General features: G+C 40.2%; 2 protein-coding genes across 2 annotated transcripts; one reads left to right on the forward strand and one right to left on the reverse strand.

The window, feature by feature from the left end:
- Positions 1 to 1,996: 1,996 nt before the first annotated feature.
- On the forward strand, positions 1,997 to 5,905 carry LOC135588733 (protein trichome berefringence-like 7). The gene is made up of 4 exons (XM_065081010.1): positions 1,997 to 3,059; positions 3,239 to 3,397; positions 4,994 to 5,271; positions 5,624 to 5,905. The coding sequence occupies exons 1-4, from the start codon at positions 2,260 to 2,262 to the stop codon at positions 5,638 to 5,640; spliced, it is 1,254 nt and encodes a 417-aa protein (XP_064937082.1). The 5' UTR covers positions 1,997 to 2,259; the 3' UTR covers positions 5,641 to 5,905.
- A 1,301-nt stretch (positions 5,906 to 7,206) lies between these two features.
- On the reverse strand, positions 7,207 to 10,971 carry LOC135588731 (UDP-glucuronate:xylan alpha-glucuronosyltransferase 1-like). Its single transcript, XM_065081009.1, has 5 exons — positions 10,819 to 10,971; positions 10,412 to 10,508; positions 9,261 to 9,458; positions 8,518 to 9,161; positions 7,207 to 8,408 (listed from the first exon to the last, which is right to left on the reverse strand). The coding sequence occupies exons 2-5, from the start codon at positions 10,453 to 10,455 to the stop codon at positions 7,432 to 7,434; spliced, it is 1,863 nt and encodes a 620-aa protein (XP_064937081.1). The 5' UTR covers positions 10,456 to 10,508; positions 10,819 to 10,971; the 3' UTR covers positions 7,207 to 7,431.
- Between the last annotated feature and the right edge of the window lie 5,512 nt (positions 10,972 to 16,483).

A 16,483-nucleotide genomic window follows, 5' to 3' on the forward strand; every position in this document is an offset into this window, starting at 1 on the left:
CTCACTCCCTCTATTCCTCCACTCCCTTCCTCACAAGTTTCCCCTATTAATGAAGTCATACCCTCGGCAACATTGCCACTGGCTTTACCTTCTCCTAGATCTAGTGACATTGTTGTGCCGACGGTTGACCCGGTCCATGACAGTGACTCGCCCTCGGCTATACCACCAACACAATCTACCACTTCCACCCCCCCTAGACATCCAATGACAACACGCTCCAAAAGTGGTATTTTCAAACCACGTCAAGTCCTTGACTTACATGCTATAACAAATTCCTCCACTTAGGCCAGTGAACCCACTACAATCACTCAAGCTCAAAAATCTTCTCACTGGCGTAAAGCCATGTGTGACGAATATGATGCTCTCCTCCATAACTCTACATGGACCTTAGTACCCTTTCATCACACACAAAATATCATCGGGTGTAAATGGGTCTTTCGAATTAAGCGGAACCCAGACGGATCCGTTGCCAGATACAAAGCACGTCTAGTCGCCAAAGGGTTTCATCAACGACCTGGTGTCGACTTCACAAAGACATTTAGTCCCGTTGTTAAACCCACAACAATCCGTCTTATCCTGAGTTTGGCTATCTCAAAGGGCTGGCACATACGACAATTGGATGTTAACAATGCCTTTTTACAGGGGTCACTTACTGAAGATGTCTTTATGCAACAACCTCCTGGTTTCGTTCATCCTCAATATCCGAGGCATGTCTGCAAACTTCAAAAAGCTATTTATGGACTTCGTCAAGCTCCAAGGGCTTGGTATAACGAGCTTGGCTCGTTTTTTACCTCAATTGGCTTCATCAATTCAAAGTCTGATACCTCGTTATTCATTTGTCAGCACAATGGAAGCATAATATATCTTTTAGTATATGTGGATGATATTATTGTCACAGGAAATAATCCTTTGAAGACTCAGGCATTTCTAAAGCACTTGGCCGATCGATTCTCCCTCAAAGATCTAGGAACTTTAAGCTACTTTCTGGGAGTGGAAGCAACATTTACATCTTTAGGTCTTTTCCTATCACAAAGAAAGTATATTCAAGATTTATTATCAAAGGCAAACATGCAGGATGCGAAAGAGGTTACAACTCCTCTCTCTACCAGTGAATCACTTAAATTATGTGATGGAAGTCCTACTACAGATTCGACTCAGTATCGACAAGTCCTTGGCTCCTTACAGTACTTGGCTCTCACCCGTCCAGATATTTCATTTGCCGTCAATAAGTTATCGCAATTCATGCATCGACCATCTACTACGCATTGGTCTACGGTCAAACGAATTTTGTGGTATCTTAAAGGGACTCTTAATCATGGCATTTTTCTTCGCAAAAATACTTCACTCCATCTCCATGCCTTTGCTGATGCTGATTGGGCAGGGAACTTTGATGATAGAACATCTACGTCCGGATACATTGTCTTCCTTGGAGCTACTCCAATCAGTTGGAGTTCTAAAAAACAAAAGACGGTTGCACGATCTACAATTGAAGCTGAATACCGTGCCGTCGCCACCGTCGCTGCTGAACTCAATTGGGTCACAAATTTGCTCAAGGAACTCAACGTCAACTCCACGGTTATTCCTACAATATATTGTGATAATATTGGAGCTACTTATTTATGTGTCAATCCAGTGTTCCATTCCCGCATGAAACACATAGCCATCGACTTCCATTTTGTGCGAGATCAAGTTGCCAGACATCAACTCCGAGTTTCTCATGTACATACAGCAGATCAACTAGCCGACTCACTCACAAAGCCTCTCGCCCGTAAACTATTTTCATCGCATCGGTCCAAGATCGACATCCTTGATGGAAGCTCAATCTTGCGGGGGCATGATAAGCAGATAAGATTTCCTCAAGACAGTTGAAGAAATCTCACAGCAATTGAGAAAAATCCTCCATGCTGAATATGTATAACCTCCCTACTGAGTGTGTATAAATGACTGTCAAGAACTCACTATTAAAATGTATTAGGTAATTATATCTTATACATTTCATAGTTTTTCTATAATTTCTATCTTTCTATCTTCTTCGCTTAATTTCTATCACGAAGCTGTTCGATGCGGGAAATAATCGTTCCTTTTCGCCCTTTTTTCTTGTTCTTTATCCTGGGGGTTGGTCTGAGACCAAGAACTTGCGGTTTGGTTGTCGTTTTGCCGATGTTGGATTGGATTGTGAGATGCCTCGGTTCCGGAGCTTCGTCTTGATCTGCTGCTGAAGGGCGAGACGGTTCTTTGATTGATTCTCTGGTGCAGTAGATGGTGAGTGGTAGGTTTAGTAGGAGGCTGCCGGCTCGATTAACCCCTAGGATTGTGAGCAGCCCTAGGGTTTCCGCTCGCCGGAAATTGTGGGTGGCGCCCAGACCTCCTTCCTTGGGCGATCTGGCCGCGGCCTTCTGTCTGGCCTCTCTCTTGCTCGTTGTTGGATGTCTCATGTATGTCAACGTTAAAGGATACCTGGGCAGTGGGAGTTTGGTTTCTGGGTTGACCGGTGACGCTGATGTTTGTGATATCTTTGATGGTCGCTGGGTGCCGGATAGCTCATACCCGCTGTACAACAGCTCGGAGTGTCCATTTGCTGAAAGAGGTTTCAATTGCTTGGCAAACGGGAGGAAGGATATGGACTATCTTAAGTGGAGGTGGAAACCATGGCGATGCGATGTGCCTAAATTTAATGTGCAGGATGTCTTGGAAAGGCTCAGAGGGAAAAGGGTCGTCTTTGTAGGTGATTCAATGAGTCGCACGCAGTGGGAGTCTCTAATATGCATGCTCATGACCGGAGTGCAGGATCCCAACACCGTTTATGAAGTCGATGGAAAACACATCTCAAAGACAATCCGCTTCTTAGGCGTTCGGTTCCAGACATTCAATTTGAGCATAGAGTTCTTCCGCTCGGTTTTTCTTGTACAGCAAAGCTTGCCGCCGCGACATGGGCCAAAACGGGTTCGAACGACACTGAAGCTGGACAAGAAGGATGACATGAGCAGGAAGTGGGTTGATTCAGATGTACTTATCTTCAATTCTGGTCACTGGTGGACTCCGAGCAAACTCTTTGACATGTAAGTGTTTCGGGATTTCTCTTCTGTATTGGACTCCAAAGGCAATTTTTATGCTCAATATATCATCTACTCGTTATGCTATAGGAGTTCCAAGTACGGGAAACGGATATTAGCAATTACAAGAAGTCTTCTTTCATTTTCCATTGTTAATACTGAATTTGAAGTGGTCTTTTTCTCAGGGGTTGCTATTTCCAGGTTGGAGGAGCTCTGAAGCTTGGAATGTCTGTCGATTCTGCATTTACAATCGCCTTAAACACCTGGGCTTCTTGGGTTGAGACGATGGTCGACACAAATAGAACTCATGTCTTCTTCCGGACCTTTGAGCCTTCCCACTGGAGGTATATGCTTATACCTCATTTAGTAGAATTAGTTGATCCATCTAGCTGGATGGGGCAGACTTTCCTAATGGACTCGAGTTGTTTCTTTTTTGTTGCTTGATTTTTTTTTTATTTCAGCAATATTCCATGAGCAAGTTACCCATGCTAGTATAATATCAAGTTTTGTTTGATATTAATAACTGGTTGGCTATATTATTAAAATATTTGGACTTTTTAATATTATCTGAATTAGAAAATAATTTCTTTAATTCTGCTCCCTTCGATATTGATATATTATTTTGCAGACTTGATAAGCCATTTTCTTGGAATTTGCCTTAGAAGTTGATGCGGAACAAAGGGCAGATTACCCTTGTGTGATGGTGGTTCTTGGTAGAAAATAATTGGGGGTTTAAAGTAATTTTATTCTACTGATCTACAGCATGAAAAATGAAATTTTGAACGTATCTCAATGGTTAGAGATGTTAACTTTAGAGTATGTTAGCATCTTCAAGTTTAATATAATTTGTTATAAAAACTATTTGATATAGTTATATTTTAATTACAAGTAGATCTAGCAAGTATTCGAAGTACAAGTTATATATTTTTAAATAAGAAAGTTAGGAAAAATGTACAGAACTACCTAATTAGGTAATATTTTATCAGAAAAAACAGCATGCGGTAGATTTGCTTTATACATAAGTATAAAGCAAGAATGAAATAAAAGCTTCACACAAAACATAGGTGTGATTCTCTTCATAATCTCATATTGTCTTCAAAAGAGAACGTAATATCCAAATCTAACTCATCTCTCCGCTGTTCTACTTTTCAACTACTCATCGAAACATGGAAGTATATCCTGGCACCCTATATGGTCGGCATTAATCTGTAGTGGCCTATCTTGATTGTCCTTGGGTCCTTCTGGTAGTTCAAAACTGATAATGTGGTAAACTTACTTTTCAGCTCTAGAAATTTGCTACATTGTAATTATATTGCTGTTTCTGTGGAAACTGGAATGCTTTTGAGTTCCCCTTCATTCTGGAAAGATATATTGATCATTTCATTTTAATCCCTCTCAAGCAGAACCTAACCTCCTTAAACATGTAATTGATCATTACTCTGTAGTTCATGGTTCTCACAAATCCCTGAAATCTTGCCACATTTTTCGATGAAGAGTATGAAGACCCTACGTTTGCGGGACAGTTAAGTGTTATCATGGTTCTTGATGCTTTCAATTTCATATAAGATGTAAAGAAGTCACCGCAAAGGATTTAAATCAGTTGGTAGTAATGATTCTAAAAAATGTGGACTCATCATTGGTGAGTGCTGATACGAACAACATTTCCCTTTCTCTCTGACAGTGCGCTAAAAGTCTTTATTCTTTTAGTTTGAATTTCTTAATTGCAACACTACTAGATACTCTGTTTGTGAGACAACAATTTCTTTTTTTTCTGACAGTGCACTAAAAAGTCTTTATTCTTTTAGTCTGAGTTTTCTTAATTGCAACACTACTAGATACATACTCTGTTTGTGACTCATCCTGTCAAATGAGTATTCTGCATTAACTTGTACGGTAAAAGGTGCATTATTAATTTGTATTCTGCCTCTCTGGTGTCACAGTGACTCAAACCAAAAGGTCTGTAACTTGACGCAGCACCCTTTGGCTGAGGCCAAAGCGAATGACCGGATGGAGTTTTCAGAAATCATAGTTGAGGTAGTGGAAAGGATGAAAGTTCCTGTCACTGTCCTTAATGTAACTCCGATGGGTGCTTATAGAAGTGATGCTCATGTTGGCACTTGGAGCCACCCTTCTACCGTTACTGATTGCAGCCATTGGTGTCTCCCTGGAGTCCCAGATGCTTGGAACGAACTCGTGTTCTCCTATCTTCTGGTGAAGGGTGAGTTCCCACATGCTGGTAAAAAATGGGATAAAGATCAGTAAGTAGTTTGTGAATATAATTGGTAAATAGCTCATCCAGGAAGCTATTCATTCAACATGCATATGAAACTTGTTTCCTAAAAACATGACAAATTCCTAATCTTGTTGGTGTAACATATTTATCATTGATAATTAGATTAACAAAGAGGCTTGACAATGCACAACGATTGTACCAATCTGTCCTTATCTGGTTATGAATTCTGTCAACCACATATAAGAATTTGTTAACTATAAATGTCTCTGTGTATTAATACTATTACTGTGGTTAGTGCTACCATACCATCTTTATCTTATTTCTTTTCTGTGTGCAGGCTGGAGAAAGTTGTGAATTGATGTTCGGGATTGTGGTCTTTTCTATTTTCCTTGGTATAATTTGTTATTCTTTTAGGGTTCAACATGGCAAGCGCACAAGAAGTGCAAGGTTGTCTGTGAGATGAAGCAGATTGCCAGGGGCAGCGGCTTCCATCCTTTTTTTTTTTTTTTTACTGTTAGTTGTTACCATTTTTCCTTGACAAGTTCATGCAGTTGCCTCTCGCCTGTATGTCTCAAAGTAATAGGTAAATGATAATATTGAAACACGTATGCAATGACAATTATTCTGTTCTGATGAGATAATCAGTATTGATTTTGTAAGTAATTCCTATGAGAAGCCTTTACCAATAAGTAATAACAACATGCTTCAGTGTCTCCCACAAGACTATTCTATTTCCTTGTATCATTTCTGCATATTTTTTCTATGATTTTTTACCTACATCATCTGTTTTGTACTAGATGAAACATCGCAATCATCTGTATCTCATACTTGCTACCAACATCAATATTAGAGAACCCAATACTGCTTGTCTTCACATTTGATCTATACATAAACATATCTCATCAGATGACATTCCTATATTCTTGATTCTATTTGCTTGTTTCTAGATTGAACTAGCAGCTCCAAGAAAGATACACCCTGTCAATGAGCTCGGCACAGGTATATCTGATTTGAAGGTTCTCCCTGGTAGATTCGCGGTGTACAGGTTTTCTTTGTTAGGACATCTATAAATTAGCAGAAGCCTCCTAGTACTTGCATGATAATTTCTCTTTACTTAATGATACTGCTGATTGTTGGAAGCCTTTTTGGATTGGTTACCTCGGTATGGTAGACTAAAATTTCTTTTATTGTAGATTTGTATTCTTTTTCAAAGGAGTAAACTGTTTCTTTGTTGATTTCTTAAAAGTTAGTTTGCCTTTATGTAATTTGAGGAAAGAGAATGGTTTTAATAGCTAGATAAGACACAAAAAGTACCCTGGAAATTTCCTTGTTTTCTGTCATATGATTGTAAGCATAGAACAGGTCATGGATAAGAGGCTGAAGTGCTGCTGCTGTATTCCTTGGAGCCTTTCTGATACTCCTCCTCCAGCTGTGTGATGCAGACTGGTGGTCCAAGTTCAGTGTGGGCTCACAGTGTGTGATCCCTACCATATGATAATTCGGCTCATCACTGCACATTGATTCCCATGAAGAACACCAGAGTTCCGAGAAGGAATCAGTCCGCCGGAAAGAAAAGGAAGAGAGGAACAGAATATAGAAGGACTGGACCATTTAACTTGTGTGAACATGCAATTAGTTTTCAGACCACAATGTCGATTGCATGGGTTGAGATGTTTGTGATGATTAACAGAGTCAGCAGTTGGCAGCTCTGTGTCTCTCACTCCCTGTATGCTTCCTACTTGTGTCATCACGTTACTGCATGTCGAGCGCATGCCTTGGCACATACTTCCTATCTAAACCTTTGCTGAATGCTCGTTGACAGGTTTGAGTTTCGAAGCTCGCTGAATCATTTGCTGGAAGCTCGAGCCATGGCGATGACCAGATGGTATTGGCATGAAGGCTTACTCTGCAAATTCATGGTAAAAAAGAATCGACTACTTATGATCTTATTGAAGAACGCAAAGTGTGATGATCCGTGTCCAGATGATACATTTTACTGGTGAAATGAAACAGGTTGGTGGTCAACCACCATTCTCTCAAGAACACAAAGGTACAAATCAATGAAGCATGGTTGGCAGGCCTAAGTGCTTTACATTTTGAGTAAGAAAAGGAGTTAAAACCAAAGAACGAAGGCATTGCATGTACTCATGTTTTGGATGAAGCCGGCTTGCCCCAGTTCTGCAGCACGTCCTCCCACCGGCAGAAACTCTCGAAGCAGATATGCCGCCTCGGGTCGGTCACGTTGCGCTTCCAGTGCTCGTCGGGGAAGTTGGCCGTCTCGGCCTTCCTCCGGTTGTACTCCAGCCCGGCCTTGGTGACCGTCGACAAAAGGCACAAGTTCTGCAGGTTCTCCGGCATGCTGTCGTGCACTCTCCACCACGTCGCATGGGCTTCGTCGCTGGCAAAGCTGCGGTAGAGGATGGAGTTCCAGTTGCAGTCGAAGTCCCGGAAGCACAGCCATGGCTTCAGCCCCAGGTAGTGCAGAACGTAGAGGCCCGGCGTCTCAGCCTTGAACAGCTTCGTCTTCTTCGCTTTGACCTCCTCGCTGTCGCCCTCCCAGAAATGCTTCAGGAAGTTCATGTGCCTCGGAATCCGGTGCCACCATGTGAAGATCTCGTTCAGGTAGCCCTGATCCCCTCCGTTGTAAGACGTTATCTCGTTGATGTGATCCATCAGCAGCTGGAACGTGCAGTTGCAGGGCTCCACGACCATCACACCGGAGTTGAAGATGGTCGCGTTGTTGCCCGTCGCGGAGATCTCTGGCATCCCGAACAAGAAGTCGATGTTCCTCAGAATCAGCAGGTCGGCGTCGATGAAGATGACCTTGTCGTACTCGGTGAGCTGCCAGAGCCGGAACTTGCTGTAGTTGTACTCGTTGTAGGCGTTCTTCTCCGCCTTGGGGTTTCGGATCCTTTGGATCACTCTCACCTTCCACCCCGCAGCTGTGAGGCCGCTCCGGTGATGGTCGCTTATCGATTCGTCCACCAGTATGACGAGGTCCCTGGTTGACCCAGCCAACCGGATGCTCCGAGCAGCGGCGATCGCGCCGCAGACGTATACTTCCGCGGAGTGCAGTATTGTGGCATAGGCTTCTCGAGTTCCATCCCCTGTTTGCGGCCGCACTGTAGGAAGAGACAACCACACGCACAATGGGAACTCTGAGAGGAGCTCGAGGATGAAACGAGTAACATGTTGGAATGCAGAAAGGAGGACACTAGTCGAACAGCTGACCTTCTGCTTTCAGTGGAACCGCAAGTTCGCACGACCCGATCGGAAGTCGGAGCTTCTCCTGCAACATGGACATCTCGGGCTCGTACAGCCAAGCGTTCCCTTCGCGTCTCACGAGGTTCCTGCAGGTGAACAGGTTGGGCAACGGGAAGCACTCGGTGATGAAGAGCACGCGGACAGGGGAGAGCCCTCCGGCGGAAGCTGCAGCGAGCTTGGCTGCAAAGAGCTGCAAGTGCAGTCTCGCTACGTCTCTGGCCCAGCTTCCCGACCCGTGGCAGGGCAGCTTTACTGCGACCACATCAAATCTTGATCCTTTCTCGACCTGGGGCTCCGGAAGAGACGGACAGGCGGGCACTTCATTGTCTTCTTCCTCGTCGATCCATTCCGGATAAAGAACATTCCATGTGATGCTCGTGTCAGCGTACTCCAGGCGCACCGGCGAGATCTCAGCATCGGGGATCGTCTGCCTCCAATAGCCAACCTCGGAAAGGTTGAAATTTAGCAAGCCGATTTGGAGATTGCCTTGTCTACCGTCCGCACTTCCCACAAGATTTGGTATTCCTTGCCAATCAACTTCCAGATTCGATACGTATCGAGGATCTGAAGCTGTTTGTTGCCATATCCGACCAACATCTACAAGTCTGGACCTGCATTAAGCGACAGAGCATTCAAAGTTTCAGTGCTTCCGGTGACGAAAACATCAGATAGCGAGGACGATGATGATGATGTAGCAGACATAAGCATACTTGGAACTCGACTGCTGGAGTGGCTCGGTGGGCTCCGTCGGGGAGTAGAGAAGTGTTAGAACCGTACAGCATGTGATGATGAGCAGGGCTAGTTTGAGCGAGTGGAACTTGCAGGTTGAACTCCTATCTGGAAATATGATCTTGTATTTGTCTCCCTCTTTGTAGTCCCTAAACTTCATCTTTCTTTTGCTGTCATCACTGGAAACAGAACAAGTATTCCGGGGTCAAAAATTACGGGCACAAGAAAGAACTGGACGAATCGAATCAAAACGACTTGAAGTAAATTCTCAAAAACAAAGGCGACGGTTCTTCCGCATGATGTGGTTTTACTTTCAGATCAGACAGGACAACATAATGTTCAGTATTCGATGAACAGTATTTACTCGCAGGTGCTTGGATGCAGCATGCGGTACTGTGTGTCTCATGCAAGAAACAAGAAACCTTCCCACCCACCGATGGCAGAGATGAGGTGGAGGAGAAGGAGGTGACGAATCCTATGCGAGACCATGTTAAGACAGTTTGGATTATGCGTCCTGCTGCATGTGAAAGCTCAGAATCTTTTAGAGATCATCATGATGGAGAAATCTTCCAGCGGAGGAAGATGAGATGTCTACAGGGAACAAGCAGATCGATCCTTAGAACTCCAGAAACAAGCAAATTTAAGTCACTGCTGCAGCAATCTAAGCTTATGCAGGATTTAATCGGTGGTATTTCCAATTCGTCTTCGGATCATGCTGAGCTTCCGGAATTCTTCGAAGCCATGGTTATGATGTCGCGAAATCCTTCTCGGTCCAATAAGCCTACGTTGAGAAGAAAAGAGGAAGTGCTCCCCAAAGAAGTAATATCTATCGCCCCCTGAAATCTCGAGTACAACAAATACTCAAGAGAATCGGAGACGAGACATGATCTTCTGACAGATTAAATTTCGACTCCAATCAAACATCCGGTGATGCAAAGTAACAAAATCAACATCCAGGCATCAAACAGCGAAAGGATCAGAGAAGAATACCAGCAAGAAACGACTTAACCAGGAATTCAGCGCCAGTCAACGAAACAAACGATGAAACCATCAGGTAGAACAGAGCAGAAATAATTGCTTATGATGAATTCCCCACCAAAAGAAGCAAATAATTCGAAGAGGAGGAGAATACCGTGATTCAGGAAACTTGGGGAAGGTGCCGTTCGCGCCTCTCATCTCGATCAGTCTGATGAAAGCATCGTCCGCTCTCCCATCAACGACAACAGCAACTAGAAGAAGAAAAGCCAAACTCAAATAGCAGCAGGCTGAGACCGATATAGATTAACAAAGCTCAAAGATTCCAGGAAGAGGCAGAGGGGAGGACATGGGAAGCATAACAAGCAGGAGGAGCATTTAAAGAAAGATGTCGTCGGCAGCTAACAGGAGAAATCAATGGTTCCAATGACAATAGTTAATGTGATACAGATCGACATTTGACCAGTTAAACAGCAGATGAACTGGAAGACCGAGTTCATGGTTAAAACCATGGTCCAACAAGTACACTGCCGAAAGACTACTGTTCCGAACAATCAAACATACCATGGATCGTCAACCTTGCGATGATGAGAAGTTGCGTCGAACATCGATGGTAATCTTCCGGTAGAGGTGGGGGGGTGGCACTGGACGCGCCTGAGAATTCTGGCAGATAAGAAGCCTATCAATAAGTCAGTAGCAGACAAAAAACTTGGGGACTAAATTCGCAGCACAAATCAGTCACTGTCAGAATGGGCTGAATCATTCCAAATGCTAAAACAGCAGAAGAGTTTTGAAGTCCTTTCCATTGAAATCTGATGCCAAATATTATTATTTTCCGTGGGTAAGTACCTCACAAAAATTCCCAAACTCCGGTAAAACATTTGTTACCGCGCATGACGTGAGTCCTCGACGCCATCCATGCATGCACACAATCCGACCTGACGGCTAATAATTAGATTCCTTCTGCTGCTTCTTCTCCGTGCTGTTTCCGCCTCAATGGCGGTGTGAAACATGCGGACACGTCTCGCAGTCTTTACTCGCTCGACGCGGTTATTGTGGACTTTGAAAGCTGGAGTTCCGTTTCACGGTGGGCTGCTGCTCGACGGAACGAGTTCGGAGATGATGATGAGGGCGGTGGGGCTGCGACCTCCTTCTCGTTGGTCCCAGAGACACATGTGGTGTATTGACTGCACGAGAGCGGGATGGGACCCCACGTACGGCGTCGGTGGAGCGGATCGTGACAAGAACGGGTACCGGCGACGGATGTGTAGAATAAATTATTATCGTGTAAATAATTTTAATTTCTCATCAAAACAAAATAAATAAATTAGAAGAATCTTTTCATCAAAATAATATATCCTTAGATTTTTTTTATTGATCAATAAATATAATTAAACGGTCACATACTCTTCTAATTAAAATATGGATTTATCATATAGAGACGAATGGTTCAGCCTAACGATTGCGTGCAGGAAAGGGAGACCAAATGCCACGTGTTTGGAATTTAATATTTCTTTAGGTCGGAGGAAGAAGAAGAAGAAGAAGAAAAGACAAATACTTTTTTGCCAAACCCTAATTGACCTGAACAAGGTTGATTTCCGGCACTCCGCTTCAGATGTTTATTTTGACCGATTCTGCCTAATTCTTCTTAAGCTTATGGCTCTAAAAAACACAAGAAACAATTGACTTTAAAGGGAAATTATTTGTGTATATACAATCTGAAAGGATGAAGATTTTGGGAGGAAAAAATATGTAATATATACTTTTTTGCAATATTATTTGTCTCTTCCGAGAGATTAAAAATTACAAACCTAAGATAAAAAAGTTAGTTAAAATTAGAAGAAGTAAAACCTTTTCATAGGAAATGATGACGTGTCGATGCAATAATTAGGGCTTAGATCTTGTGTTGTTCTAAGCACCTCCAATTAGATTAGGGATAGATTCTGCATTCGAGCTAGCTGTCCTATGACGTATGCATGAAGAACAAGACGCAGTGGTCGTAATTGGCCTTTTAGATGTTTGCTGATGAAGAAGACAACCCTATGAAGTGGGGAAAGCCCTAATTTTCCATCAATTACCAACCTGTTTGTCTTTAGAAAATAAAAATAAAAATTCAATCATCAAATTGAAATAAAAAATATATGAGATTTAGAAATAAAATATAAAAGCACGTAAACAATCATTGTCTTGAACAAAGGCCAGTAAACATCTCATTCGGGTCTGAAATATCGTTTATATCAATCTAGAGTTCTTTTGTTATTAGCGTTGTCATCGACCATTGTCACGTTGATGGTGTTGAAATATACCATATCAATATCGATCGTAATTAATTGGGATATCACAACTTATTATCGTATTAGTATCATCTCAAATAGAAGATTATGAACATTTATTTCTTTCTTTTTTTTTCTTAAAATTACGGTCATTAATTACAAATGCATCATTTGCTGTGAGTCAAAGAACATCATTTGCTGAGACAATTCAATCTAGTGGATTACTGTGAGGACAAATGGCTGTAGGTCAAAGAACAAAAAGAGATATGTCCCTAATTAATTTGCATGGAATTGCTTGAATCAAACAACAGCAATAACAAAAAGGATGTGCTGAGAATGGATCTCAGGACTCACATTAAAAAGTCTTTCTGCATCAGAGGGACAGGATGTGATGGATGGTTAAAAGTACACATAAAAGTACAACAGTGGCAGCTCAAATTATTTCCCATATAACATATTTCCTTCCTATAATTATGCATGAGTATGGGATGGAAAGATGTACATAAATATATCTAATATCATCATAATATCAACCCTCACTATTTACATTTTTATCTTTCATGTTTCTTCAAATAATATCTTTGAGTTTTGACTATTCAATGATCTTTCATATTCCAAACTCTAATTAATTTTCTCCGATTGAATCGATAATCAAACTTGGCTTATTATCAACAACATTTTAATTATATGTAGATATAAATATAAACAATATCATCATTCACCACTGGGAGGAGTCTTCCTGATCTAAGAAGTAAAAGATGGCTTTGACCACAAATTGCAACCCAAGCTTGGAGACGAAGAGACGCTCTTTCTCTCCTCACCGTTGCTAGCTAGCATTGATGTCTGTGAGTACTTTGCCATCATCGATGGGTGTGGCTTTGACCAAACCCCATTTTGCTTGCAAACTAGTCGACCCTCCATTTTAACTAACTCTCACCATTATTTCTTTCTCCATTGTTGACGCACGCAGCAAGCTTACATTTGGAGGAGGAGGAGAAGAAGAAAGAAGAAAGAAGAAGAAGGAGGTCGTCGTCGTCGTCTGAGTCAACAACCATGGCGTGAAGCGACATTAAGCCACTCGAGAATTCCTTTTCCTTTTCTTTTATGCTCGTCTTCCGATTAGGTTGTTGTAGTCCTGTTGATGTTGACAACACTCCGTTTACGTTTGAGATCCTCCTTCCTTCCTTCCTTCCTTCACCCAACTTTTGTTGACACGAATCAAAGGAATGCATGCTACTTCTACTTCTTAAACAAACCTTCGTGCGCGACATGCGTGGAAATAAACAAAGAGTGATGATAAGAGTAGGAAGAAGAAGAAGGAGACAACAACTCCAAATCTCTTACAACATAATAATATATCAGATATTATTAAGGGATGTCTTAATTTTGTTCTTATGGATATCGTCAGACTAATCATTTCGTCCGATATCAATTTTAGTATAGATTAACACCATTTTAGACAAATATATGTTTTCGACGAAAAAGAATAGAATGTAAAAATATTTTCTTATGTTTCTTTTATCTTAAAATTATTTCGATACTACTTGGGTGTAATTTTCGTCTTTGTGAGAATAAGATTAATTGATGTATAAATCTTCACACCATCATATATGTTTGTGTAATCCTATTTTTTTATGTTATTAATTGTTGATATGTACTTTACAATTCAATGGTCATAAAACTTTCATTTGATGACAATACCGTTTTGGACGGGCACATACTAAAGCCGTCGCCAATTTGTCGTGTCGAGTGTTTGCATCCCATTTGACACCAACTTTACATCAACCGATTTGGAATTAATTGAAACATGTCAACATTAAACATTATAATGTGCAATCTAATCAACATTGCACATTCACAGATGATAATAATAATAATAATAATAACTATGTTTGGGGCTCCAAGACAAAACCATCACCATTATTTGTTTTGGCATATTAGTAACTACAACAATAAGATTCTTTCTCGATAACGAAAGTCACGAAGGTTCATTTATTATTTATTTATTTATTTATAGAGATTGATATGAAAAATGAAAATATGATAGGTGGTGCTCCTCATATAATTAATATAGTACAATTATCATCTTAGCTATCTTCTTTTCGTCCTATGACTAACATCGTAATACTATATGGTTGACATAAGATCTACACTTCAACAACTACTTCTCGTAATTAATGTTGATCACGATAGCGATGATCGATATTACCAAAGACTCGTTCTAATATTATTCAAAATATTGATTAAATTATTTGAACTTAAAATTAACTTAAACTTTGAACGAGCATCGATGAAAATGACCTTAACGTAGTTCTATAAGTTTTAGAATATTTGAAATCGAATGAGTATTATGTCGGTCAAGATCGAATTATGACAATATAAAAAAGGAACCTCCGAATCATCGACCAAATCAAACAATCAAATTATGAATATATATATATATATATGATTAAAATATAAAGACTATTTTCAAACTTTGAAATAAGGAGTAATTAAAACTCCAAAAATTATATTGGTAGAAAAAAAAAATACCACATGGATAATAAAGAACTCTTTTTGAATGAAACAAAAACAAGGATTAAATTTTACATGAAAAATTGAAAATTTTCAAAAAAAAAAGAATTGTGATGCAAAATTGGAGAGGATACTAATCATCGACGTAACCCAATGTGGAAATTTGGTTCTCGATTCACCAAAACCGAGGTTGACTAATGGATCCATGTGTTTGATGATGTTGATGACCCTTAATCGGAGTGGGTCCATGTGTTTGTTTGGCGAACATGAACACCATAAACAAGTTCTTAAGTTGCAATTAATGGGTTCAACCATATGTTGATCCCACCAATAGCTATCAACCTTACCTTTTGTAGTCCATGTTCATGGAATCCTACCTTCGTCCCACTAATTAATGTGGTCCGCTCATACATCGATTACTTTGATTCACTCAAACAACCGTGTAAGCTTCGATTACATCAAAGAAAGTTGCACGTTGTCGCATGCATTTCTATACGATCTTATGAATTCCTTTGTAAATCGAAATCTAACGAGTATTAATTGGGTTACGATCTCAAAGAAATCTTATAAATGATATGAACTAATGATACAAATGATATAATTGGGTTACGAAAACTATGGGCAGAGTCTACAACACCATTGTTGGGCCATCTTTTCTATCCACCATCTACTATTTTCAACCTTAGGAACTTACTACTCCGGAAGATTTCAATTCGAATCGATTTGGCAGTCTATCGATTCAGGATCGAATGATAGTGTAATTTCGATTCTAACTACGTCGAGCTGAAATTAATAAAAAAAATACAAAAAATTAATAGGTTCAAACTGTCCAAATTTTTTAAAATTTAATATGATGGCAAATAGTCAAATAAATAATTATTTTAAGATTTCTTAGGTTATTTCATAATTTAAAATATAATAAATATGAAAAAAAAATTTACATATTCATTTTGACATTATTGTGTGTGTGTGTGTGTGTATGGAAATCCAACCACTTTTCAAAGTGAAATTTGATCGAAATTATAAATTTTTTTATTACTTTAAGTTATATATATAAGAAAAAACTCAAAATTCGATTCATGTCAAAAATCTAAAATTGAAATGGTTAGTTTTAAATACGATACCTGTATAAAATACTTAAGATATTATAATAGACATAGACGACGAGTCGATATATACTAAGACATAGAGTCTTCAACCAAAACAATTAGGATTAGCAAGATATCTAATCTCCTAACTTATGTCTCTTGTGGACAACATTCATATTTATATTTATGTTAGGATAATTAGATAAAGCAATATCGATTAACAATATTAGGACCAAATAGTGGCTGACAGAGACTACCATCGACCCTCCAATCATTGGAATCCAATAGGATACCAGATTAGATCATATATGATCGAGTGGGCAGATCACACTGTATATGAATGATTAAGCGGCT

Source organism: Musa acuminata, chromosome BXJ1-8 (genome assembly GCF_036884655.1).
Source record: "Musa acuminata AAA Group cultivar baxijiao chromosome BXJ1-8, Cavendish_Baxijiao_AAA, whole genome shotgun sequence".
Classification (NCBI taxonomy): domain Eukaryota; kingdom Viridiplantae; phylum Streptophyta; class Magnoliopsida; order Zingiberales; family Musaceae; genus Musa; species Musa acuminata.